At 44.5% G+C, this 26,984-nt stretch overlaps 1 protein-coding gene across 2 annotated transcripts in view; it reads right to left on the reverse strand.

The window, feature by feature from the left end:
- Window positions 1-26,984, reverse strand: part of GFRA1 (GDNF family receptor alpha 1) — a 214,722-nt gene that overhangs the window by 57,110 nt on the left and 130,628 nt on the right. For both annotated transcript variants that reach the window (XM_040486568.1, XM_040486567.1), the window contains one exon: window positions 8,227-8,563. In XM_040486568.1, the coding sequence (XP_040342502.1) occupies window positions 8,227-8,563 (337 nt within the window). The remainder of the gene's footprint in view (window positions 1-8,226; window positions 8,564-26,984) is intronic.

Raw genomic sequence — 26,984 nt, forward strand, 5'->3', positions numbered from 1 at the left:
AGAAGCTGGGTTTTCACTCCCGGCACAATAACTGCTGGCCAGTTGGATGGATGGATGGATGGATGGATGGATGGATGGATGGACAAACAGTGGTTGGGTGGATGGACAGATTTCCTGTGTTCAAACCAGTGTTACTCTGAGTTCTACTCCTTTTGCCTCCAAGTGACTGACACCCATGCTCACCACACTTTTCTTCCTAAAATTCTGTTTTCCCTCAGATTTGCAGAGGACTTTGCTTGGTTTTCCAACTCTCTAGCTTCTAATCTCTATAAGGCCTCTTTAGACATGTTTACCATAAACCTGGTGTTCGTAAGATTCAGTCTTCGGTCTATTTCTCTTTTCACCGCCTTTCCCTGGGAAATAAATCCTATGATATATCTTCAACAACCTCTGTGTTGATCATTCTAAAATCTACTCCTAGCCCCTTGTCTGAGACCCAGTCATGTTTTAAATGTATCCATTCATTTACCTATCCAGCAAACATTTAGTAAGAACAGGGTATTTTCCTGGGCACAGTTTTGGGCACTTAGGATGTATCATAGATCTATCCTAACTGTGGAACTTATATCCCAGTGAAGAGGAAAACAATAATCAAAACAAATAAGTAAACTGCATAATGTGTTAGAAGGTGATCAGTGCTTTGAAAAAGGAGAGCAAAATAAGGTTGGGAATGTGCAGGGGACACACAGCATTAAATAGGAGGTGGTGCGAGCCTCATTAAAATGAGATTTAAGGAGAGTTGGAGGTGTGGGAGTTTAGAAGCATCTGGAGAAAGAGTGGTTATAGCAGAGGGAACAGCTAGAACAAAGGTCTAGGGGCGGGACCTGCCTGGTGCATTCGAGGAAGCAGAGACATCCAAGACAGGATGGCTGGAGAAGAGGCCAGAAAGACAAGGGCAAAGGGACAGTTCCTGTAGGACTTTGGGGCCACTGAAAGGACTGTGCCTTTACCTCTAAGCGCCTGGCTGTAGGAACCTTTCATCCCCATGCAGAACACAGACATCCTTGTGCACTGCAGACCCCATCTGGTTTCTTCTGAGCTTAGCACTCCTTCCCTGCCTCTAGTAGTGGACTCTGCTGACCGTGGCTTCCAGCGGGTCAAAGTATACATCCCCTCTCACCTCAGTGGCTGGGCCAGGGATGGGCACATGCCACAACCAAGGCCAATCAAAGTCCTTATATGGAATTTTTCTAACAGGTTGCAGTGGGGAAGCATCTGTCTGGCTTTATGAGATTATAGGATATGTGCATGGATATGTGCATGGGTGGCAGCACTCGTGGAGAAACAGGACAGGAGAAAAATGCAGGCCGAGGGAGCAGCGAGGTAACAGTGCAGTGCTAGTGACATGGTGCCCTCCGTTCTGGTCGTGTTCAATGACCCTGCCTTCCCAGTCCTATGAGTTAATGCCCTAGAAGCTTAAGTTAGGTTTCTCTCATGGACCGAAAGAGTCATGAAAGCGTCAAACACAGCATGGCCCAAACCATTCACGCTCCTCTTCCCCCACCTCTAACCCAAGAGACAAGTCCATCCCTCCTTCTTCTGTTCCCCATCCTGGCTACTAACACCATCATCTGCCAGGCCACCAGGTTGCAGAGACCCACGTTAGCCTCCGTCTATGCCAGGTGCTCAGCAAATCCTCAAGTCCTCCCTTCCATGGTGCCTCAAGTTTTCCAACTATCATTCTGTTCTCCTGGTCACCTCTCCTCCAGTCCACCACAGGAATCTCCCACCTGCTCCCTGGACTCTTCCCAAGCTGATTCTCCTCCACCCTACAACCCAGAAGCCCTTTGAGGCTCAGCTGCCTATGCTTCTCTCCCCTCATAAAGCTTCGATGGACAAAGTCAATACTTCAACATGGCACTGGAGGTTCCCAACCCCTTGCCTTTATATCACACTGATTTTTCTCCCTCCAGGAGAGTCTCCAGGCCCATACCTCCCACCTCTACCACTATATCATCCCCAAACCCAGGGCCTTCCTTCTGCTCGACTTTCCCTGCTTCTCTCCCATGATGCCCTTGGCTCCCGAGACCCTCCGCGATGACACCTCCTTCCCCAAAGAAATAGGGGGCTCTTTCTTTGGGCTTCCTGGGCAGACTGCATTCCATCCCTCTTCTACTCACTTTCACGAATCCAAAGATGGTAAAAGACGGTTCTGATGCCAAGACTCCATGTGTCCACATGTATCTAAGAACTGACAGAATGTGCAAATATAAAGAAAGGAGTCTGTGATTCTTTCTGTCTCGGGGCCAAGAATGGCAGAAGTGAGTCTGGTGAGGACGTGGGCAGGTGGAGGAAGAGCAAAGGAACTGAAGCAGGGACTCCGAGCTTTGGGCAGGCACAGGGAAGGGGCTGGCTGGAGAGACAGAGAATGGGATGTAAATCTAGACAGGCATTTTTTAGCGACAGGCTCCAGCAGTGGCAGACAAATGGCTCCACACCGGCCTCTGCCAAAAGAGAGATAAGGAAAGAGATACGAGGTGACAAGATAGAGCAAGTTGTAGCAGGCTCTCGCCTGATTCACAGCTCGGGCTGCCCCTCTGAGCCCAGACGATGGTGAGGCCCGGATAAGGCTTAGCTGGTGCTAAACGGCCACTGGCTTCCTCAGTGCACAGGCTGGGGGTGGGGGCCTGGAAGACCCAACAGGAAGCTGGGGTCAAAGAATGTGGCAGCGGATTTTGGAGGACATCCTTGCTCTTCTCAGGATCCTGATCAATCTGCCGCCTGCACACAGGAGCTCCCCGTCAAGGGTCCAGGGGGCTCCCAGCACACAGGCTGGGCGGCAGGCTGCTCGAGCAGGTGGGGGCGCATTAAAAACCTAGCCGTTCGGCACTCCGAATGCATTGCTAAAGATACCCATGTAATCATTTGAAGTAAAAACTGCTCAAATGAACTGGAAAATGTTTTACTTGTATTTTCTCATATTCCCGAACCTTTCTTTCCATGGTTCAAAAGTTTGCATTGTCTAATTGCTGATTTCCATTTGTGAATGAATCAGCGTAAAGTAAAATTAAGTACCAAATTAATCTACCCATCTAGTTTTAGGCATTAATTATCCTTTGAGCCATTTTCTTCTGTGCTTGCCGCATGTCAAGACAAGCCCAGATACAGTAATACAGAATCCAGTTTTCAACTCGGGAATGCAGCCGAAGCAGTGGAGGATGTCCTTGATTTCTGAGAACCACAGTGTGTGGTGGGAAGGAGATCTGATTCCAGGCAAATGAAACACTCCTCACCTTTTAAAGGTGCACTAACACTGTCAGCCCAAGTAAGCTACTGGAGCAGAAATCTGCCGTGTGGTTTTGTGATGTGTTCTCCGGTTGTCCAGTTAATAGATTAACAACAACACATCTCCTCGAAGTATAACACAGTCAGCCCCAGGGTGAAAAAGTGGTGCTGGCTAGGGCAGTATTTTGAAAATTACCTATGCTGTTCCTCTGGAACTGTACCTGAGAGGCCTTCCTGGTTCTGCTAAAAACAAACAAAACAAAAACCAGGCCTCCAGGACACAATTATAGAATCCTCAGTCCCTGGGGAAAGACAGAACCATATACCTGGTGACTTGATCAAAGCCACCTCTCCTGGAAACTATGGGGGCACAGAGCCAGGGTGCCAGGGGAGTGAACAGATCTCCTGCCGGGCCCCAAGAAATCCTTGGGATCAGAGGGCTCAGAGGCCCTGATACCCTCTCTTCTGAGCTTCAGCATTATCAGAATCTTTCTAGAAGGAATGAGATATCCTTGACCAACCACTATTTCACCTTAAAAAGAAGGAACTTCCACAATGCATGACAACATAGATGAACCTGGAGGAATTTATGCTAAGCGAAATAAGCCAGTCACAGAAGGACACATACTGCATGATATCTCTTATACGAGGTATCTAAAGTCATCAAACTCATGGAAGCAAAGAAGAGAATTATGGGTGCTGAGAGATGGGGGGCGGGGAGCAGGGTGCCGCTAATCAGTACGTATAAATTTCAGTTACACGAGATGAATGAGTTTTAGAGATCTGCTATAGCACACTGTGCCTACAGACAACGGTACTAGATCTCACAGCCAAGGAGGAAAGGAGGAAGGGAGGGAGGAAGGGAGGGAGGAAGGAAAGAAGGAATGCAACATTCACTTCCAAACGTACTTCCGGTAAAGCGAAAAGTCTCAGATACAACGTGTTTGACTCGGTGGGCTGGCTCCGGCTGGAACCTGTTAGGGCCCCACCCCCAGGGCACAATGTCAATGCTTTGGGAAACTGGTTATATAGTGAGTAGGAACAGAGTTCCCCTGGTGCCCCAGGATGCAGCACCTTTATGGCTTGTGCAGAATGGCCCAAGAAGGGCACAGCCACCAAAGCACCCAGCCTCCTCCAGGTCGTTCTCAACAGCAACACCATGAGGCAGCACTGAGAGCCACAGGCGGTGAGCTGCTCAGTGGCCTTAAGCTCCCTCTTTTCCTGGCTTTCCAGGTACCAAGGAAAGGAATCAGAGGGTCCACTGGCAAGGGAGGCAATGTGCTTCAGGGGAAGAAGGTGAGCCTTTTAACTTTCATCACGCCCTCCTCATAATACCTCTGCGTTTGCTTTTCTGTAGACAAGCTTGGAGGCCCCAACCACCCCAAGAGGAAAGGAACCGGTCAGCTTCTCTAAAAGGGAAAGGAAAAAAAAGAAAAGAGTCAAAAGGGAAGGCTCAAGTTGCAACTCGTCTGTTTGAAGGCACAGGGCAGGAGAGAGACAGGTTTTGTGCAGAGGCACCGCTGGACCCGGGCGGAAGGAGCCCGTGTGCCTCGAGTTGGAAACTCTTAAGTGCAGGGGAGTTTTAATGATCCGGAGCAGCTCTGACAGCCGCCGATGTAGAGATGCAAACAGAGCATTTGAAAAGTGTGAGCTTTCAAAGAAAACTGTTTTTAGGAAGCAATGTCTCCTCTTGCTGTCCCTTTCCTCTGGGAATACTTCAAGGAGGTCTTAAGTCATCCTATCCGCGGTGCCTCCCTCTCTCTGAGTGGGTAAGGGTCAGGGTACCTGTAACGCGAAACCCCGAGGCAGCCCCAGCTCCCGGGAGTACCAGCAGCTGCTCTGGGCAGTAGTAACTACAAGGGCCTCATCAGGATGGACGGAGGAGAGACCGAAAGAAGGCATAAATTAAAGACAAGATTAATAAAATCTGATGAAAGAAAACACCCCTAGTTTCCCCAGCAGCTTAAATTACATTTACCACATCTGACAGGGAGGAGGAAATCCTCAGTAAGAAGTCGAGGCTCTGGAAAGAAATTATAGGCTAAATAACTTAGCGATGGGTACCACCGGGGAAGTTGCTGATTCACCTTCCCAGGGAAGACTCAAGACAGGCTACAAAGCCCATCAGTTCCCACTGAGACAAATTTCACTTGGTAGGGCCCCTGGGTCATCCGGCATCTGGATTTCCAAACAGCCTTCCAGTTATTCAGGCCACCACCCCACTGCACGGCAGCCGCGGTCACTGCACCCCCCACCTTGGTGTGACCGGGCACCGTCAGTTGTTAGGCAGGACTGTCCCCGCTGTTCCCCCCCCGTACATTTCTGCCCCGTTCCGCTGAGGCCACTCTCTGCTGCTGAGGTTGTCTCAAAACACAAATAATTCCTGGAACTTTCTCAGTAGATCAGTCTGAGCCCCCTGCTCTCTGCACGTTCCTTCTGCCATCTCCCCCAGAACGCCCCAAGTTCCCAAATTTCCAGCTATTTCTCACTACAGCTCAGCAGAAAAGCAATCCCACTTGGGTAATTCACACCAGCTCTCCAAGGATTCTCTACATTGAGAAGAGCAGGCCAGGCAATGGGCTCAGGATGGGCTCTCAGCCTGTGCAGGAGGAGGCTGCGGAGAGGTCTCCTGCGGAGCTTGCGAGACAAACCTCACAATGATAAGGGAAGTCTCCATCATCACCCGCCTCTCCCACCTCCCGGCCACGGCTCGCTGGGCTCGCCCACAGCTCCGTGCCCTCCCCATACAGCTTCCTGTCTTGAGGCCACCTGGCTTGGACCCATCAGAGAACACCAGTAACATCTACCGTAGAGACAGGGAGGAGCTGTAGCTGGCTGGCTTTCAGCCAAGTCCGGTACCCAGAAGAGGGATCTCTTCTGTTTGAAGACTAAAGGGGGCACAGGAACTTGAGTTTCAGATCCGGGAGTCTTCGCAGGAGGGCAGTTCAGAATCTCTGCTCCTGGGGCGCCTGGGTGGCTCAGTCGGTTAAGAGTCCAACTCTTGGTTTCAGCTCAGGTCATGATCTCACAGTTCTGGGTTCGAGCCCCACGTCAGGCTCCATGCTGACATGCCTGCTTTTTCTCTCTCTCGATCTGACTCTCCCCCACTCACATCCCTCTTTCTCTCTCTCTCTCAAAATAAATAAATAAACTTAAAAAAAATGAATCTCTGCTCTCTCCCAACCGGCTCTTACAGCTTCTCCCCTGTGCCTTGCTCCTCAGCTACATTCATCTCCCCCAGGGAGGTCTTCTACTCCCTGGCTGACCAGCTTCCCCAGGTTACGGCTGGACACAGGCTCTGCCCCTTCCTTCTAGCAAGCTGTGTCCCTGCTTCTAGCCGATAGCTAAGAAAATCTCAGGGGAGGGGCGCCTGGGTGGCTCAGTCGGTTAAGCGGCTGACTTCAGCTCAGGTTATGATCTCGAGGTCCATGAGTTCGAGCCCCGCGTCGGGCTCTGGGCTGATGGCTCAGAGCCTGGAGCCTGTTTCCGATTCTGTGTCTCCCTCTCTCTCTGCCCCTCCCCCGTTCATGCTCTGTCTCTCTCTGTCTCAAAAATAAATAAACGTTAAAAAAAATTAAAAAAAAATCTCAGGGGAGCTGAGGCCTCAGAGTGAGAGAGTCCTTGGAGAAGTGCATTGTGGGAGCACCTGGCTCATCCCAGGGCACAAAGGGTCATCTACATTCTTCCCCACACGGCAAATCACCTGCTCCCAACAATAACAACAACAAGGGGAAGGACATTACTTCCAGAAAAACCTTCAGCATGGGAGGAATCCTGCAGATCATGAGGATTTTTAATTGTCTTTGGTCACTATTGGAACTAGTTTAAGCGAAGAATGGGCTGTCATTCTATCAGAATAAAACTGGCCAGAAACTCAGCTCACCAGTATCTTCAAAATATGACATCCCCCCCCTCCACCGTTGCTCTCTGCTCTTTAGAAATGGGGAGCCTATGAGAAAACAAGTACACAGTCACACTCTCATCTCCTTGCCCACCTGTGAACATTTGTTGAGTGCACAGGATTTTGTCAGAGATGGTGTTTGGAGGCTCCTGGCTCTACCCTGGGGATACAGTGCACCTGTCGTCAAAATGACGCCCCGTCCGCACCTCCAGCCCGGGATCCAGCCTGCACGTCTGAACGCAACACTATCATCGCCTCAGGCTGCAAAGACTCGGGTCTCTGCTTATCAAAAGCTGCCTGCATCCATCAGCAACTGAATGCAACCCTAAGTTCTAGAAGGACACACATCAAATTGTTGACCGTGGCGGCTGAGGGCAAGTGGGAGCAGAGGGGAGGGGGCAGCTACCTAATTCTTTATTCCTTGTTATTTTTTTTTTTAACACGGAGAATGTGTTCGTGGATTCCTTCAGACATTAAAATAAATGAACGATGTGGCCAAAAAGGAAAAGGAGGTACTGTTTTCAGCAAAAAGGCAGGGCTTAGCAGAGGGTTCTGATGCGGGTTGAGATCCAGAAGCATGACCAAACAAGAGGGTGCCCACTTTTCTTAGCTGCAGGGAGGACACACGGCCCAGAACAGACCCAGGCATTCTGGAAGTTCTCTTCAGGGCTGGACACCGTGCCTCTCACTGGTCTCTCCCAGATTTCAGACCTTGACAGTCAAGAGCCCCCATATCTGCAGCCCACCCCTCCCCTGACCCAATTAACCCGTTAAGATCCTTGGAAGCAGCTCAGAGCTTTGCTGAGACAGCACAAGCCTTTAAGTCACCTGGCCTCAGGTGACCCTCTGTGCTTACTAAGCACCTCTCAAAGCTTTCCCCAGGTTAATGAGAGGAACCTTCCTGACCAGCTTCTGAAAAACCCTGTGTCAACGCAGAGGTCAGTTTCTGGCCAATCCGGTCCACCGCCTGCCTTCCCCTCAGCCTCACCCATCCCCCCTCCCGTTTCTGAAACTCAGAAAACGGGAGCTTGGCCACTGAAGCCGCCACAAAGGTTCTCCTCGCCGGCTCGTTAATCACCCGGCTGCCGGAGCCCGCTTACCTGCAGATGTAATTCGTCTTGCACGAGTCCTGCAAAGTCAGGCAGTTGGGTTTCTCCCTCTCCTCGTAGGAGCACACGGGCACGATGGTCTGCCGCCTCCGCTCCGTGCACGCGATGTCCCGGCAGGAGCAGAAGAGCATTCCGTAGCTGTGCTTGGCCGGAACCTTGTCGAAGAACTGCCGCAGGGCCTTGTGGCACTTGCGCCGGTTGCAGACCTCGTTGGACATGCTGGTGGTGCACGGGGTGATGTACGCGGACCTGTACTTCTTACAGGTGTCGTCGAGGTTACAGGCCTTGGCGGCGTCCAGGCAGTTGTTCCCTTTGGGAACGTGCTCCACTGCAAAGGAGAGAAAGGCAGGTGTGATCGCAGTGCCGGGCGCCTGGCCACGCACACTGCCTGTCTTCACCGAGATCCGGCCTCTTCCCTGGCGCTGCGGCGAGCTCTGATCAACTCTGTGTTTTGAAGCGAATAGGTAATGAGTTCACGACAAGGAGAAAATAGGAGGTGTGCAAAGGCTGGGGACCCAGGGCAGCCCACAAGTCCCTAGTGCTCCCTCAGATGCATAATTAGGCGGTCCGGAGCGAGGCCAAACGAGGGAAGGTTGCTCAGGCACCTGCCTGACTACGTGTAAACAAGGCAACAGGAGAATAAGTTTCCAGCTCCTGGTCGGTAAAACTGAAATTAGGAGAAAAGAAAAAAGCAACAAATTATATACTTGTTCATTATGCAGTATATAAAATGATATGCTGAATGTAAGTATAATTGCCATGCAATTCCTCCAGGAATATAATTATGTAATAAATGCATATAGTACATGCTAATTACTATATGATTACAGAGTAATTACATGGTTATTTGAGCCTAGAAGACAAAATATTATGCCAGCTCCCTAAACAGGAAGAAGCGGCTACGACGAGGTTGTATTTAAGTTCTAGCTCACAGGCCATTGGAAGAAAACCAGAACAAATTACGTGAAAATTTGCAAACCTCAATTACCACTTAACTTGCCACACACAAAATGTGGGATCTACGGGTCTTGAGGCTGCAGATTAGAAAAATTCAGCTAGTATTCTGGATGGAATTTCAATGGGCTTACAAACATAGGCTTTAGGAATCTCACAAAACATACGTCGCCTTCTGCCCAAACCCTTTCTGCTCATGCTCAGAGAAAACAGAGCTGTCCACTGCCAAGCTGCCCACGGTGCGGCCTGGACAGAGAGCAAGGGGGAGGCCAGGCCCACTGCAGTAGCCAGGTGGACTGGCAGGGCCAGGCCCAATGGACAAAGTCAAAAGATGAGTAGACAAAGGAAATGAAGCTGGTTGTGGGAGCCCTGCCCCCTGCCCCTCCTCCAGCAAGTTCCTGCTCAGGCCTTATTCAGCCCCTGCTTGGGTTCCCCCTTCACTGTCTTTGTGCCCCAGTTGATGGGAGCCATGAAGGCATTTGGGAAATTACAAGAGGCTAGAGAACTGATAAGAGAGGACAAGGGGTCCGTTGGGTTGGGTGGGTCTGAAAGACAGAGTGGTGCATTTAGTACACGTCCAAAGGGCACACGGAATGTTATTCAACCTTACACAAAGAAGGAAATCCTGCCTTAGGTGGCAACAGGGATGAACCCTGAGGACATTGTCCTAAGTGAAATAAGCCAGTCACAGCAGGACAACCGTTGCATGATTCCACTTACAAGGTTTTGAAAACACTCAGGCTCAGAGAAACAGAGAGTAGGACAGTAGTGGCCAGGGGCTGGAGGAGGGGGAAACGGGGAGTTGTTATTCAAGGGGCATCAAGTCTTAGACATGAGTAAGTTCTAAAAATCTGCAGGGCGGCCTCATGCCTACAGTTGACAGTGCTGTATTACACAGTTACGAGGGTCAGTGTGTTAAGAGGGTAAATCTCATGGTAAACGTTCTCACTACAATTTTTTTTTTTTTTTAAATGTAAACCGGGACACGGCACACAAGGCAAGTCTAACATTTCAGGGAAAGAAAAACACTTCCTGTTTTACTGACGATGGGTCTTGCTTTAAGAAAACCCTGGGCGCAAAAGTCCGAAATCACAAAATGATACCGTGGCACCACCAGGCAGAACCCTATTATGCCTCAGGTTCACGTCTCTGCTACGACACCTGAATCCAAAAATTTAATGTGAAAGGCAATAAACAAGACATCCAGCCCATGTCGGGCGAGCAGCACAAGAAGCCAGCGGCTGCACATACATCCCTGGTTTAGCAAGCGCACCTGGTGCACTTTCTCCATCCTGACCTTCCCAGACCAGCTTCCCTCTGGCTCCCCTGTTTTCACATGCTAACTCCTCAGGACTTAAGAAATGAAATATTCACCATGTGCTCTGACAGGATCACCAGGGCCTACAGGCCTCGGTAACACTTCCAGTCTTTTCCGCTTTTCAGACTTTTAACGTCGTGCTGTTGGGCCCAGCAGCAACAGTGATTCATATTCTCAAAGGTCTAGAGTTGCACAGGAGATTTCTAAATGACGCATTCTTAGTGATAATCTAAAATAAATTGATATGACCAAATTCTGGGTATTCTGGATTAGGCCCTTAAGGCTAGAAATTGGTACATAATTTTACCACCTGCATTTCCACTTGCCTTGGTATTGAATGGTGCTTTGTGATCTCTAGCTAAAAAGAATAGAGGCACAGAGGTGTACTTAATACTGAAATGACGTAGCCAGTGATATATGAACAAACGGTTCATGTAAGTTCAAGTGGAAGAAAATGGCAGAACAATTAAGTCATCACATGACACCTAGGAACCCAGGCCTGCTATCCTCCAAAGCAGTCGTGCTGAAACAGAGAACTATATTCCAATTGTAAGAACCAATTTAGTTTCCACAAAACTAGTACCCCTTACATCAAATTAATGTTATTAACTTAGCATTTCATTGTTTTCAAAGTTCTGTTCCTATTTAACATGTGTGCTGTTTTTATAGTTGTGTAAAATTAAAAAAATAAAAGTTTATAGTTCTTTCTTCCTGAGTGTCAAATAAAATTATAATAAAAATAATAAAACGCAACACATGAGGTCCGGACCATTTATTCCTCTCTTAAAGTAGCCTGTATTATCCATAAGTTTTAGAAAAATTGACCTGGAAGAAAGCTCCTTGACAGGGGTCTTGGCAATGAATTTTTGGATATGATAGAAGGAACAACATAAAAATAAACAAGTAGGACATCAAACTAAAAAGCTTCCGCACAGCAACGCAAACCATTAACACAATGAAGAGGCAGCCTATGAAATGGGAGGACGTATTTGCAGATCATTTATCTGATAAGGGGTTAATGTCCAAAATATATAAATAACTCTTACAACCCAATAGCAAAAAAAAATAATAATTCCATTAGAAATGAGCAAAGAACCTAAAAAGACATTTTGCCAAAAAATATATTCCAAAGGCCAAGAGGTACTTGAAAAGGTGCTCAACATCACTAATCATTACGGAACTGGAAATCAAAACCACAGTGAAGTATCTCCTCACACCTGTTAAAATGGCTAACACAGAGGCAAGAAAAAACAAATGCTGGTGAGGATGTGGAGAAAAGGGAACCCTGTGCATTGTACTAGGACTATAAATTGGTACAGCCACTATGAAAGACAGTGTGGAGTTCTCTTGAAAAATTAAAAACAGAACGGTATGATACAGCAATTCCACTTCTAGGCATAAATCTGAAGGAAATAAAATCACTGTCAAAGAGATACCTAAACCCCCATTTTCACTGCAACATTATTATTTTTTTTTAATGTTTATTTTTGAGATAGAGAGAGAGAGAGAGAGAGAGAGAGAGACAGACAGACAGAGTGTGAGCAGGGGACGTGCAGAGAGAGGAGACACAGGACCCGAAGCAGGCTCCAGGCTCTGAGCTGTCAGCAAAGAGCCCAACGTGGGGCTCAAACTCATAGACCGTGAGATCATGACCTGAGCTGAAGTCAGATGCTCAACTGACTGAGCCACCGAGGCGCTCCTGCAACATTATTTATAATAGGGAAGACATGGAAACAACCTAAGTGCCCGTCAACAGGCGAATGGGTAAAGAAAGCATGGCATATATACACACAATGGAATAACATTCAGCTATAAGAAAGGGAATCCTGCTATGTGCAACAACATGGATGTTAAGTAAAATAAGTCAGACAGAGAAAGGCAAATATAGTACAATCTCACTTTTATGTGGAATCTAAACCAATCCCCCCCCAAACAAAACAAAACAAAACAAAACAAAAACACAAAAAACCAAACTCATGGAAAAAAAAAAAAAAGATCAGCTTTGTAGTTAGCAGAGGCAGGGGAAGGAGAACTGAGTGAAGGTAGTCAAAAGCTACAAACTTCCAGTTATAAGATAAATAAGTACTGAGCATGTAATGTGCAACATGATGACTATAGTTAACAATGCTCCATATTATATTTGAAAATTGCTAAGAAAGTCAATCCTAAAAGTTCTCATCACACACACAAAGGCATTCTTCTTCTTTTTTTTTGTCTCTGTGTGAGGTAAAGGATGTTAACTACACTTGTGATAATACTTTCACAATATATATAAGTCAAGTCATTATGCCATACAACTCAAACTCACACAGTTTAGTTATCTTAAGAAAACTAAAAGAAAAAAAATGGTCCAGTGTATGTCTGCTTAATTATAATAATGTTAGCTTCCTTTTCAAAGTTGTTAAAACTACATAAACTACTAATTTTTCCTCTTAATGTTATCAAAAAGAAAAGCAATATTTCAAAGGAAAAGCTCTGTACAAAGTGGGAACAGAATGAATCATCCTATGTCCAAACCCATTGCGCAAACTTGACTTCATTTAGCAACTGACTCAAACCCACTTTCAGCTGATTCTGTTTTCCTCGATATATAGCCTTGCCAGAACACCATCTCTTTACCATTATTTCAGAACCTGTGAAAGATTTCAGAATGCACAACCTGGCACATTCAGAGAGGCAAAAGAAAAAAAGAACAAACAAACAAAACAACAACAACAACAGTGAATCGATTTCCAGCTCACAGGTCGGTGTGTGATTTGCTTTTTGTTTCTGAATCGCAGAATATTCCCAGGACCCTTTTTTCAATTTGATATGTGAGGCCAGTCTTACCCAAATAGCAGAACATGAGGAAAACAAAAGAAGAGAATTACAGACTAATATTCCTTATAAACATAGATTCAAAAAGGTTAGTAAATAGCATTTAGCACTATGTTAAAAGGATAAGGAACCATGACCAACTAGAGTTTATCCCAAAATGCAAGGCTGATTTAATATTTAAAAGTTAATGTAATTTACCATATTAACAGACAGGAAGAAAACCTGATTATCTTTCAATGGACAGAGCAAAAGCATTCAACATATTTCAGCACTCCTTCCATAATAAAAAATGCTCAGCAATCTAAGAACAGCAGAGAACCTTCTTAATCTGATAAAGGGCACCTATGAAAAACATACAGGTAAAATCATATTTAATAGTGAAATACTGACTTTTCCCCAAAAACGTCAGGAACTAATGAAGGATTTCATTCTTACCACCTGTAGTCAACATTGTCCTAGAGGCCCTAGTCATTGCAATAAAGCAAAGAAAAGAAATAAAAGGGATAGAGATTGGAAAGGAAGACATTTCTGTTTGCAGATGACTTGGAAAATTGTAAAGAATTTATAAACAACTACTAGAATCAGTAAGTGTATTTATCAGTGTCAAAGGAGATAACATTTACTATATGATAATGAATTGCATTTTGGTAAGCTATTAGCAAAATTTTAGGAAAGAAAATTTAAAAACATAATTCTGCTTATAAGAGAACTCAAAAAGGGCACTTAAAAAGGAATAACAAAAGACATGCAAGACCTCTACATTAAAAACTAAAAAGCACTTCTGAGAAAATTAAGGAAGACCTAAATAAATGGAAATACATACCATGTTCATGGATGAGAAGACACAATATCATTGAGGTAACAGTTATCCCTGAATCGTAATATGCATTGACATTGGCAAGTGGATTCTAAAATTTATATGGAAATGCAAAGGGCCATAATATAGCCAAAGCAATTTGAAAAAGAACAGAGTTGAAGGAGTTTATACTGACTTCAAGATTTACCGCAAAGCTGTACTTATCAAGACAGTGTGATACAGTATAGGCATAGACAACTCAAACAATGGAACATAAAACAGAACTCAGATGAAATACACCCACAAATCTACCGTTATTTAATTTTTGACAGTCACTAAAAAACATCTAACATAGAAGTGCTCTTCAACAAACAGTACCAGGATAATTGAAAATCCGTATAAAAAATGACAACAAAATCCCCACATCACCAAAACCCACATATGTACAAATTAATACAAGATGGATCACAGACTTAAACCTAAAAGCTAAAATCACAAAGTTTTTATAAGAAAATAAGACAATCTTGGAAGTAGGTGAAGGTTTCTTAAAGAGGACCACAGAAAGCCATAGCATAAAAGAAAGAGAATTTGGTAAGTTAGATTTCATCAAAATTGAAAACTTCAGCTCCTCCAAAGACACTGATAATAAATGAAGAAAATGAATAGACAAATCACAGACTAGGAAATATCTGCAAAACACATATCTGACAATGGATCAGTACCTAAAATATATGTAGAATACCTAAAACTCAATAATAGTAATAAAAAAATACCAATTGAAAAATGGGCCGAATATTTGAGCAGACACATCACAAAAGACAACAAAGGAACGGCCAAGAAGCACATGAAAAGCGTTCAACATCATTAGTTAGCAGGAAGTAAATGCAAGTGAAAGCCACAATGAGACTTGCTTCACATCCACCACAGTGGTTAAAATTACAGTCTGACAACCCAAATACTGTCGAAGTTGTAGAGCTACTGGAATCTCATATGTTGTTGGTGAGAGTGTAAAATGGTCCAACCACTTTGGGAAAATATTGGGCAGCTTTTTCCTAAATAGTTTTTTTTTTAAATATTTTTTTACTTTTGAGAGAGAGAGAGAGAGAGAGAGAGCGAGCAAGCGAGCTAGTGGGGTAGGGGCAGAGAGAGAGAGGGAGACACAGAATCTGAAGGAGGCTCCAGGCTCTGAGCTGTCAGCACAGAGCTCCAGGTGGGACTCGAATTCATAAACCCTGAGATCTCAACCTGAGCTGAAGTCAGACGCTTAACCGACTGAGCCACCCAGGTGTCCCAGCTTTTTTTGTTTGTTTGTTTAATGTTTATTTTTTTATTCCTGAGAGAGAGAGCATGTGAGCAGTGGGGAGGAGGGGTAGAGAGAGAGAGGGACAGAGAATCCGAAGAGGAGTGGGAGCTGATGGCAGTGAGCCTAGCACGGGGCTCGAACCCACAAAGTGTGGAGATCACAACTTGAGCCAAAGTTGGATGCCCAACCGACTGGGCCACCCAGGTACCCCTGGGCAGCTTTTTTATAAAAGTAAACCCATGACTACCTTATGACCCAGCATTTCCACTACTAGATATTTATCCAAGAGAAATGAGAATAAACATCCATAAAAAGACTTGTATAAGAATATAACACTATATTGAGAATAACCCAAAACTGGAAAATCAGTTCATGTATCCATCAATAGGAAAATGGTTAAACAGGCTGTGGTCTATTTGCACAATGGAATACCACTCAGAAATGAAGAACAGATGAACTATTGTTACACACATAGCATGGATACATCTCAACACTACTACGTTGAAGAAAAAAAAAAAGTCATCCACGAAACGTGCATACTGGGGCATCTGGGTGGCTCAGTAAGTTGAGCGTCTCTTGATTTCGGTTCAGATCACCATCCGAGGGTCACGGAATCCATCACCAAGTGAAACTCCATGTTGAGCATGGAGCCTGCTTAAGATTCTCCCTCTCACACCTCTGCCCCTCCCCCACCCAGCTCATGCATGCAGGTTCTCTCTCTAAAATACAATTTTAAAAAAAGAAAAAAAGTACATATTCAATTATTTTATATATGTGAAGTTCTAGAGCAGACAATTTATGATGAAAAACAGAGGAATGGTTGCTTGTTGGGGCTAGAGGTAAGGATTGGCTGAGAAGGGACAGGAAACTTTCTGGAGTGATGGTAGCTTCTATCTTGATAGAAGTTTGCGTCAAAACCTAGAGAATGGTACACTTAAAGCTTGTATATACAGAAATTTTACAGAAATTTTCCCTGAAAAGGAAAAAAAAAGCCTAAACAAATATTAAAAACTGATTAATGATAGGTATACTGAAGTGTGTAGGAAAGTATATTGATATCTGCATTTAAAAAATTTAGATGAATTGATAGGTGGAAAGAAGGATGGATAGATGAATACTTACAAAACAACTGCATTCTCATTTATTGATAGAACCTAGATAGGTCAACTGTAACATTTTTTCCACTTTTCTGTATGTTTGAAAATGTTCAAGCAAAAGATTGGCAAAAAGAAAAAAATAAACCAAAGCAAAACAAAACCCAGATTCAAATATACCCTATTAAAATAAAAAGTATCACATGCACAGAATATGGAAAGCAACTCTTAGCACCCCTCTTTCACCTCTTTTCCTGGTTAAACACTCCATAAATCGCAGGACACATAAAGGAGAGTTGGGTTTCACTTGGTGAGAAGACTGATCCCCCCCCATGGCTAGTTGATAGACACCCCCCCTGCCCCCACCCCCCACCGTGCATGCTCAGAAATGCTACGCTGATGACCTGAGGGCAGAGGAAGAAATGTACACAATGATTCCCGTTTAGTCCTCTTGAGTCACACCCAGTTCCCCATCAGCTCACACGCTGCACTGAGGAGCAGGCATACGCCTGTGTTTTATGGTCTGGGCACACGCGCCTTCTCGCCTGCGTGGGGAGGCTTCCGGACAGCTTTGCCATAACTCTGAGTGCCATCCTCTCCACAGCTCATTTTAGAGCTCAGCACTAAAATGCTGCTTTCCCTCCTCCTCTCCATCTCTAATCTCTCCCTCCATCTGCTGTTATTCATTCTTTAACTTGGTAGAATGTCTGGGATGCTGCCTGAATGGGAAGTATTCTCAGAATGAAGGCTGTTTACTAGAAATCCTTTTTCTTGTGGGAGGACGCATGTGTGTGGGCTGTGCAGGCTAAGGAGCTCCTCTCCAGCATCAGCCTAGCACTGTTTTCTGGAGAAAGCCATTGAACCAGCTTTTCCTTTCAAAGTTAGATAGAACCATGTTGTTACTTTGTAGGTTACATATTGCTATTCTCTATCATCATTCTAAGGCTCTTTGGCTGTGATCACATCTGATGTGACTTATTTCCTATTTGTCGGTATAACCTGCCACATAGCAACGGGAGAGCCAGCTCCCAAACCCAGGGAATAAAAAGGGTCAGGTGTTGCTGGGGGGAAAAAAAAGAACAAAACAAAAACAATTAATTAGGAGTCAGGGATTTTAAATGTGGTCCAATCATCTGAGTGTCTTTGTATATGTTATCTTTCTCCCAGGGGACCTCAGTTTCCCCATTTGTGAGAGGGTATATCTACAGTCCCTTCAAGCCTCAAGGTTCTTTGACTTGATGGTTCTAATAAAAAATGCCTTTTCTGATTATAACACCAAGCATTTGGGATACAACTTGACGATCAGGGACAGGGTGTGAAAAGAAATCCTAGCACTCCAAAGCACTAGCCTCTCAGCTATTTGCTGCTCCAAAGTGTACAAGGACCTTGGAACTTTCTCAACCCTGACCAACAGGCAGAGCAAATGCGAAAGACCCCTCCAACACAGGGAGATGTGGAGGTGTCGGGCATGATTTATGCACTGGAAGAAGCTTTCACATTCTGAATTCCTTTGGAGCAAGGAACTGCCTTTATCCCAAGTACAATCCTCACACTGTCCCAAATCAAAGAGGCTATCACCATGGCCATAGCCCCTCATTATTTACACTTAGAAAATGCCACCCTTATTGGCAAATGCTGGAGCCAGCTAACCAGTCAAAATGATTCAGGATGAAACACAGATGGAAACAACTAGAAATCCATTTCTATAGATTATGAGGCGAAATAAAACAGTAAATATATTAAAATTTGCATGGCTTGCATGAAGATGTGGTTTATGAAGCAGAAGGTTCACAAGACACGGGGAGAGAATGTTGTTTATGAATGCTTGCCAATTTCCGGATATCTTTCTGCCTTTCTTTTTGGGGCTGCAGAACTGAATTCACAACTGGTTTCCTCTTTCTTTCCGACTTGATTAATTACCATGTTAACATAACCACTGTTCTTCTTTTAATAGGATCCCTCTAACGTGTTGTTCTAGCAAATAAAACAAATGGGCAAAAGCTCCAAGATCTTCACAGGAGTAGAGCAGGCTTTTCTGGAAGCTTACACATACGGTCTGATCTTCTGATATCCACGTGTATCATACGGCAAATCCGATCATACAGGTTGTGACCCTTGTAATCGATCCTTCAAGAGCTTGGCCTTTTCCAGCTGGGGTGCTAAAAATTACATTTAAAACGCACACGGCGGCTCTTTGGAGCCCATTTTGTCATTCATACACTGTTTCGGGCATATTGTATTACACAATGATGGATTCCCTCCTCGGCCTGTTTTTTTCATACCTTACATGGCTACCTTAAACCTCAAGCCATGCCCAAGTTTTCTCTGGGGTTCACAGTGACTGAACTATTCTGAAGACCTGTGAATTTGGAAGTGATTCTTCAGTCTGATGAACTCACTCACCCCAAGCTCACCCTTTAGAGCTTCCGTTTCCATAATGCGCACGCTGTGGCCCACCACCCCCATCCGTACCTTAAAAAATTAGATGCCTCCTATAAGTGGTGTGCAAGTCACATGCTCGCTGCTGCAAAATGATTAATAGTGCTGTCTCAGCAAATGGGATCATTACATTTTTAATTAACCTTTCCAACCTCCTCCACCTTTTCCTTTTGTTATACATTGGATCTCTGAAGTTTTCTACTTGTTTATGTTCAACTAGATTGGAAATAAAGGCATGAAAAATGGTAGCAGACGATGCAGGAGTCGTTGCCTAGGTGAGGCGGCTGGTGAGGTGCCGTGCCTCATTGTACACGGAATATGGGGACAGGCGCTCAGAACTTGGTGGCTGGGTTCCCACTTAATTTTTGTTTTGGCAGCTTAGCGTTATTTAATGGCCTTGGCTACCAGGAAACTGGCTTTTTAAAATCTCTTTCAACCTAATTATAATTACGGCGTATAAATCATACAATGATCGATTATAAAAATCGCGGGTTCATAAATATTTAACTTAGCATTTAAATCCACACTGCAGGAGTGCATGAAATTTCTGAGCCCATCTCTCTGCAAACAACTGCTTTATTACAGTTCCAATGCCAATTACCGAAAGCCGAACCAAGTTTGTCTCGTAGCACACTCCGGCACATATTTGAGCACCACGGCTTTCCGTGTATGAAGATGGCACAATTTAGTTATTTCTAAAATATGCATGCCTCTCATTAAACAGATATTCTGCAAAGTCCTCTATCGTCATCTTTTAATTCCTCAAGTATGGAGAGACACAATTATGATATTATACATAAAAACACTCATTAAAATATATTTTATCTAATGTAAGATTGACTCTGAGATAATTGAGGTCAGATTTGTTTGGAAAATGTATTGTGACACGTGCAAACTCTGATACGAAGAGGAAATGATCTTCCACGAGGACTCGAGCGAAACAGCTAAATATTTTTCAGCAAAATCATAAAGCCATAATTGGATTTCAATTTAGTAATAGTCGGCCTAAGACAGGCCATTTTTAATAATCTAATTATGTGTTCAGGGCCTACCCCAGAATTCAACGGCTGCTTCAGAACTATTAATTGTACTCAACCCTGTTGCATCGTCAACCATGAAATTTGCTGTTACGTGTAGGACTGGCTCCCGGTTAGGAGTATTTTCCCCCCCAATCTCAGATAATCTTTATAACGTCCCCAAATGCCTACTCCTTTCATTTTCTAAAAGTGAAATATTTTATTGACTTTCTCTCAACCAGAACACTTGATCCCAAGTAGCTCAGATTTGTGGTCCTTCTAAAGAAGAAAGAAAATGTCACAGTGAGATCTACAAAACTCTTCCCTATTTTTATGAAGACGCAGAGAGCAGCCTTTGCTTTTGTCTGATTTTCATTAATTAAAGGTATTTAATTGCTAACATCTCATTAGCAGTAAAATTAATGAGTACTTCAACTACAGGAAAAGATCTGCATGATAATGTAAACCTAATTCATTGTATGGGGTACAAACGATAGCTCCATTAATATTTAGGCTGTGCAAACTCCACTGATATTTAGCCATTTCACCAGTAAAAAGCTAAACACGTCTTCAAAACCAGCGCTCCTTTGCCCCAGAGAAAACACTGAATGTGGGCCAACCAGGTAATGAAGAAGCACAGGCCCCTCTGCATTACTCCACTCATGTATCACCTCAGAGAGGAGGAATTAGAATGGAAGCATGGAATGGTTTGTTTTCAATAATTTTCTAAGTTACTATTAAATCAAAAGGTAGCCTCAAAGTATTATGCCCCAGCTTTTAAACTAGCATACTCAAATTGAGAAATTTCCAAGTGTGTGCCAGGCAAAGTAATCGCTCTTGGAAGCTGGACTCTTACCCCAAGGAGGCTGCCAACACTCCAGACATTTCTTGAAACCCTTCCCTAGGAGCCCGAGGCACGTTCTTTCGCATACTCTGAGCCACAGCAACTCTCTGCATCAGGGACAGATTTTCAAAGCCAAATGTCATTTAGCGCGAAGTGTAGTAACAGGCAATAATGTGGCACAGTGCTCAGGGGTAGAAAATAAGTCACAAATATACGTAAGGAGTTTTTCATATGGGTGACTTTCAAATCAGCTCTGACAATAACCAGTGAAGTGGCGTTCTTGAAAAGATTTTGAGCCAATAATAGCACGGGAGTAAGTGTTTTGCTTCTAAGGTGACTACTTTGAAGGGCATCGTTCATTCCGATGTATGCGTTCTCGGTGGGCTCATTAGCTAGTGTTTCTCCAATGAGCTAGAGAGCCGAAGGATGCCACCAGAAGGCAGGCCCGCGGCCCGAATGTTTTTTCCCCTACACAACCTATCAAAAAGCCACTTCCCAATCGATAAAAATGCTCCTCTGCTCTCCATAAAGAGAAGAAAAAGTATGCATTCTGAAGCCAAAGAATCAGCTGAAACAATGAAAAATGAAGGGGCCGAAGATCCTATTAAGTAGCCTGGCTGATACTGAGATAATAATGAATCATTGATGATGCTGGCAGTCGTCATGGCCCTCACAGTGTGGGATTTCAGCAAAGATAAGCTAAATATCAGGTCTTTATTTTTAGTTAAAGAGCATAAAATTCAATGCCTTTCCTCCCACGAGCCTATTTACATACCTGCTGTGCTACCTATTAGCTTCACCTGCTTCCCAATTAATACCCCATTAAGCCGATCCACCTGCAGTGGCTTTTACCTTCACCACAGCCATGCAAACATCACTCATATGCTACAGCTCAATTGTTTCTTTGGGGAACATAAACAAGAGCTGCATGAAGACTAATGGCAGGACTTTGAGCTTACAGGGTGTGCTGCTTTCCCCAAAGACAGTAGCCAGAGCCTAAGAGGCCGTTTCCAAAGGAAAAGCCCTAGCCAGGCAAGAACATCTAGAATGAAGTGCAGCCACGTTCCAGAAGATTACGGACAGAAGGGATGTCCATCTTCATTAGTCAGATAGGTGACTCCGGATTACATATATACATCTTTAATGATGTTTTGCTTCATTCGAGAAGGTGTTTCGTGTCAAGTCCGGTTAATCGCATTTTGTTTGCTTAAGGCTTCTGAGGCGACTTATTTTAATTAAGATTAGCTCCTTATTTCTCTTGTATGCAAATAGGTTTTCAGTGTTTGAAGAGTTGGCTCCTTCAAGGGGTGAGGGAACCTAAGGGGTTGGGCATCAGAAGCACCTAGAGGACAAACTTTAAAGGACAAAACCACGGGTTCCTGGGGCCTGTCTCAGCCTCTGAGAATCCGTGTTTTTACAAAGCACCCGAGTGCTGGGGTGCCTGGGTGGCTCAGTTAGTTACGCAAATGACTCCTTTTTTTTTTTTTTAATGTTTGTTAATTTTTGAGAGAGAGAGAGAGAGAACGTGAGCGGGTGAGGGGCAGAGAGAGGGAGACAGAATCCGAAGCAGGCTCCAGGCTCTGAGCTGTCAGCACAGAGCCCGAAGCAGGGCTCGAACCCGCGAACTGTGAGATCAATACCTGGGCCATCCAGGTGCCTCCGTGACTGACTCCTGATCTCTGCTTAAGTCATGATCTCACAGTTCATGAGTTCAAACCCCACATTCGGCTCTGCTCTGACAGCAATGAGCCTTTTTGGGAATCGGTCTCATCCTTTCTGCCCCTCCCCACTGCACGCTCTCTCTCTCTCTCTCTCTCTCTCTCAAATTAAATAAACAAATGTAAAAAAAATAAAGTGCACCCACGTACTTCTGATGACCACACTTGGAATTCACTAACTTTCAGTGTGTTAAACCTTTCGTATTTACTACCCACCTGCACCCCCACTTATTCTCCTAGCAAATCCTGGCTTTCTGGTTGGTTCTGGTCACCGAACATTCGGGAAAGTAGGCCCTAAGAGGTGCTTCTAGTGGGAAGCTCTTTCGGGCCTCCTGCCTTATTCTGTGAAGTTCTTGTTGACCAGAGGGCTTTTCTTGCCCGTGGTCCCAGCGTAACTTTAGAACCAAGCCCAGGCTAGACTTACCAGGTGGGCTAAAAACACAGCTCCCCCTAATCTCCCACGACCTCCCGTGAGCCGCAGAGGAAGCAGACAGCAGAACAGGCTTGTGTGTGTCCATCTACATGCCTCGGTGAACCTCTGTGTTTTATCTTAATGGTATGTGGGCAAGTGTTCCTACTCGTTTCATTTCTGGCTTTAAATTGGTTCCAAACGCATGCACACATTTACTCCTCCGAGCTTCAGTGTAACTCTTGTCCGATCCCCATTTGAAGGACTACACCGGTTAGCTCAAGGATTACGTTTAAACCCTGGCATTTTTACATTGAAATTCCTTACTGGGGACCGCCGCTGTGTCTCTGCAACTTAATCCGCAGGAATCCTGCAGGAATCGCAAAGTAAATACGGCTATAACTGTGTGGTGTGCCGTGGGCACCAAGCCACCTCTCTGCGGGAGGCGTTCTCCCACCTGGCTCCTGTCCACGGGATGCTGTGGGTCTGTGGAGGCAGGTCGAGGCAGGTGAGAAACTCAGCACACTTAGGCTGCTTCTGGAACATCCTTCCTCAGTTTCACACACAAGTGTATCAGCTATGGACTTGCTGTGTCCCTGATGTAACACATAAATTAAGAAGCCTGGGCTAAGTGACAGCAATGCCAGCTCTTAGAGCTGAGCTATTTGCTTAGTCAAAACAGGTACAGTGTAGGCAAACTGCACATATTCCAATCCCAAACCTCCTGCAAGCTTCAAAATGTGCCTTCCCAGAGGAAGATCAGGACCTGTGCACCAGCTAGTTTTCGTGAGAAATGGCCGCTTGAATAGTTACATTTAACCCTGGGCAAGGTGGAAGCTGAATATGAGTGTTGGGGTCAAGATGATTTCATGAGCTTTCCGCCTAGAGAGAGCAGAATGACATTCAGCACAAGTGGTGCTGATGCTGCTCTCGGCACCCCTGGATATGCCAGAGGTACAGGGTCACCCTTTCGCTAGGGCATTCGGGGACAATAGATGTGAAGAAGGCCAGCCTCAGGATGGCCAGCCATGCTGCCCCTCAGGGGGGAAGGGCTGGAGGGCTGAAAAGCAGAGGTCAATTTCTGTCCTAAAGGAGGACGGCTTGGGTCCCCGACACCCCTGCACTAACAGAAGAGATTCTGTATTGCAGAAAATCCTGTTTTACCATACAGGAAGAACCACACAAAGCCAGACCTTAGATCTCGGTGATTTAGACGGCTTACCACAATATCACCAAAAATAAGTATTAGCCTTTGCACTTTTGGCCTTAAAAAAAGAATAACGATCGGCTCCTGAGAATTTCTACTGATACTTCCAGAGCTGCCTCCATTATCAAGAATGACTGGACAGACTCCTCCCTGTGGCATTTGCTAATCAACTGAGCCAAGAGAGCTGAGAAAATTCACAATTTGGAAAATACAGTAGGACTATGGTACCCAGAGTAGAAGCCTGGAGGTTGAAATGGAGACTGGTCTGACACAGTAACGAAGCTGGCCTTCGCAGGACTATCGCATGCCCTTCCCAAGAAGTTCCCGAGAAGTTCTTGGGAAAAACACAACAAAACAAAATGGAAGCCCAGTTGGCTGTTTGGTGGGGAACAAGGCTTTCTCAGTGTCTATTTTATTTCTTATGTAGAACAGATCATTTTCAATACTGAACTCAAGAGCTTTTAGTTTTAACCGAAAGGAGATCCATCCCCTAGAGTCTTCTATGAGCCCTTCAAGATTTCACATAAGAAGTTCTGTTCAGTATTTTAAGGAGGACCATATTTAGTGATGTTTGGGGGTTGCAGTGGTCGTTTATGCAATTCAGAGATTTGGCTTCTATTAGAAATACATTTGTAAAAAGAAGCAAAGATTAAACGCAGTTTTCGAAAGATAGGTCAAAGTTTTAGAAATCTAACCTATACCCTGAATCTTGGAATTCATTTCTAGTATGATGTCCACATGTTAAAAAGAAAAGAAAAAGCAATTGTCTAAATCTATTTCTTTATACTAATGAGAGGTTCTCTTATTTGTGTGGTAAAGACTTTAAAGTACCAATAACTCTGGAGTGCTTCCACATCTAAGAGAGAAGAGAAAGGAAATTATAAATGTGATTATAAACCTCATCCAGTCTTCTAAGGAAAGGGATCACAATCATTTGCTAAGACCAAACACTGCAAAGGGGGGAAACGTATCCACAGGAGATTAGTGTGTCAGTAAATACATAAAGTACAGAAGTCCCACACATTTGACATTTGAAGAACAAAGCTATCCATCAATGTCCTGGCACAGATCGATCAAACAGAATGCTACTGTTGAAAACCTAATAGTATGATGGTAATAATGTAGCCATAAAACCTCTGGTCTATAATTGACTGCTTCCACTTGAAGCTAACGTGTCTAAAGCAGTGACTAATGTTCACCTAAAGATTTCACTTGCGTTGAATGACAATCAGTTACACCTGACATTAGTCTCAGTGGATGGCTTATGCTGGATAATGGCTCAGGGACAGATATCCAGGGCATGCAGGGAGAGTATATCCCAAACAAGCAGTACAGGTTTGTGATGTTGATCTCCGGCATGTTTCCTCCTGGCTACCTCCTTTGCAAGTGCTGAAGCTGTCCCTCTCTGAAAAATAATTACAAATGTATGAGACTGTAGAGTCTAGTGCCATCCCAGGGCATCTGGGTCTTAGTTGTTGAGTTTTGTTTAAGTGAGCATATTACTATAAATCACATTCCTGGACCCTAAGAGCTAATGCTCTCTCTCTTTGCAATAAGAAACTAGATGTGCAGAACCCAAGGGTAGGAGGCCAGAGGGTGGAGACAACAGGACAGCACTGATGTGTCTTGACTTTCTCTTTTCTTTTTTTCTTTCTTTCTCTTTCTTTCTTTCTTTCTTTCTTTCTTTCTTTCTTTCTTTCTTTCTTTCCAGCTCCTGGACTGTCTGTGAATCCTGGATGTCATTCCGGTGAATAATTTGGTTATGTGGCTCTTGTTAGACAAGAGATGTGGCCAGACTGTTGACAGGGAGAACTGAAAGTTTGAAAGGAAAGCTCATTGCTGTTGCTAGATGACAAAGAAAAAAAAAGATTATTTAATGTCAGCACAAATTCAGAGTCTTCCATCAGTACATATGTCTGCCCAAGGGGCAGGGACCAGGCAGTGCAGGATCATTCATTGTGGGCACTTGGCCACAACCAGACTGCTCAAGTTCAGTGATGCCTGGCCACACAGCAAGACCCTGAAAGGGTTGTGACCCACACCTTAGTGTCCTCTTTTGTTTTTAATCTCCAGGGAGGTTTTACCGGCACTACCTGAAAACCACCACCACTTCGGTAATGCTTAATTACAAAGTATGAGAATCCCTCCCTCCCTTTCAACACATGCCAGAGAGAAGCCCTCTGCATCTTTCAGCTGATGGTCCTGAGGAAAAGCCCTTCATGTGCTGGATTCAAGTAAAATGAAGTGGTCCCCAGGTTTCACTGTGGCAAAAATCCCCAAGATCTTTCCGTGCCCTGAAATGGATTTGCATGTCTCAGCTTTTCAGTTAGCCAGCAGCTGTTGGTTACCCAAAGCAGAATTTTTTTTATCCACGTTGTGAAGTTCATTGTAACTAGAAATTTTAATTAATATGTCTGGTGGCTTCTAATGGACTTTGAGTATACATCAGAATGCTTTGTGCCCTTTGATATATACTTAAAGGTAATTGGGTAGTCTTACTGATGTATTTTTAAAGAGCAAACTATTGATTAATAATGTTTCAGTATTAATATAACCACTTTGTGCAGATCAAGAAACATCAATAGTAGAAAACCCATATTTATCTACAAATTAACAACTCTATATAGATCTGTTACTTTAAACTAAATGGGGTGCATCCAGTCATTACATTCCAACAGGGATGAGACTCCTCCTCATAAAGATTAAAGCTGAAGTTGGCCTTATTCTACCACTGCATGAAATGAATGCTTTTTTTCACCACTTCATGCCCTGATGCAGCTGAAGAATACTAGCTGTAGTAAAACACAGGACCACATCCCCCTCCAACAGGCCAA

This window comes from Herpailurus yagouaroundi, unplaced genomic scaffold (genome assembly GCF_014898765.1).
Source record: "Herpailurus yagouaroundi ecotype Mexico unplaced genomic scaffold, PumYag 163, whole genome shotgun sequence".
Taxonomy (NCBI): Eukaryota; Metazoa; Chordata; class Mammalia; order Carnivora; family Felidae; genus Herpailurus; species Herpailurus yagouaroundi.